The sequence below is a fragment of the Rhea americana genome, unplaced genomic scaffold (genome assembly GCF_003343005.1).
Source record: "Rhea americana isolate MKP2758 unplaced genomic scaffold, rheAme1 scaffold_246, whole genome shotgun sequence".
NCBI classification, from domain to species: domain Eukaryota; kingdom Metazoa; phylum Chordata; class Aves; order Rheiformes; family Rheidae; genus Rhea; species Rhea americana.
In genome coordinates this window covers 845-1,885 of record NW_028186364.1, presented here as the reverse complement: position 1 = coordinate 1,885, position 1,041 = coordinate 845, and the positions used below count along the sequence as shown (strand labels likewise).

The 1,041-nt window shown below is 73.0% G+C and overlaps 1 protein-coding gene across 1 annotated transcript in view; it reads left to right on the top strand.

The window, feature by feature from the left end:
* Positions 1 to 766, top strand: part of MAP7D1 (MAP7 domain containing 1) — a 9,343-nt gene extending 8,577 nt beyond the window's left edge. Inside the window, exon 6 of the mRNA XM_085306685.1 lies at positions 122 to 766. Within this exon, the coding sequence (XP_085162811.1) occupies positions 122 to 765 (644 nt within the window). The 3' untranslated portion in view covers position 766. The remainder of the gene's footprint in view (positions 1 to 121) is intronic.
* The last annotated feature ends 275 nt before the right edge of the window (positions 767 to 1,041 follow it).

Sequence of the window (1,041 nt, the reverse complement as noted above, 5' to 3'; positions counted from 1 at the left end):
CTCCTGCTGCCGCCGACCTGCGGAGAGCCGTTGCCTGCGGAGCAGTGCATGCTGCATGCGAGGCCCCCCCGGCTCCCCCGCGCCGCGACCTTAACGCCCTTGTGTCTTTTCCCTCCTCCAGGTGCGAGCCGGTGCTCGGTGTCGGCCGTAAACCTCCCCAAACACGTGGACTCTATAATCAACAAGCGGCTCTCCAAATCCTCCGCCACCCTCTGGAACTCTCCCAGTAGAAGTAAGAGACCTTTGCGTGCGCCCCCGCAGCGCAGGGGGCTGCAGCGGCCCCGGCCCCGCCAGCGCCAGGCACCCCCAGAGTCAGGGAGCCCCCAGCCCCTGGGCCCTGCCTCGCAGCACGGCGCCCGCGGAGAGAGGAGAAGCCGTTTGCCCGTTTTTTTTCCATCGCAGCCGGCCGGTGGYGGCCCCCTTCGCCCCGCTGGGAGCCGGCTGCGCGCCGAGGGAGGGCGAGGAGGAGCAGCCGGGTGGTGCCGCGGTGGGGAGCCGGTGCCGCCGCCGAGCGGCCCGGGCCGGGAGGAAGCGACTCGCCRTCGGATGCCCCTCGGGGCTGGGCACGGCGCCGGCACCCACCGCGTCTTCCCCGGCCCCGAGGCCTTTCCAGGCGGGGAAGAGGAGGAGGCCGGCGGAGGGGAGCTGCGCCGTGCCGTGCCGTGCCATGCCGGGCAGCCTCCCAGCGCCGGGGCTGCTGTTGTGTTTCTCGTTGCCTGGCGATGGGAGCTCGCGCCGTCCCGTCCCATCCCAGGGTATAAATAGCTGGAGCAGCTGCCGCGGGCGGCTGCCGGGGCGGGAGGGATGCGGGCGGCCRCCTTCGCCGGCCCCCAGCTCAGCAGCGAGAGCGGCCGAGGGCAGGCGCAGCCCGGTGGCGGCGGCGTCTCCGCTCCGCTGGAGCGGCAGCTCCCGGCAGCCAGCGTACAGTGGCTTTCCCCCCGCCCCGCTTCCTTCCCCAGCGTCACCGCCCCGTCTYCCATTTCTCCTCCCGAGGGTGAAGACGCCCGACGTGGGGGCACCCCGATGGTGAGGGCATGGACG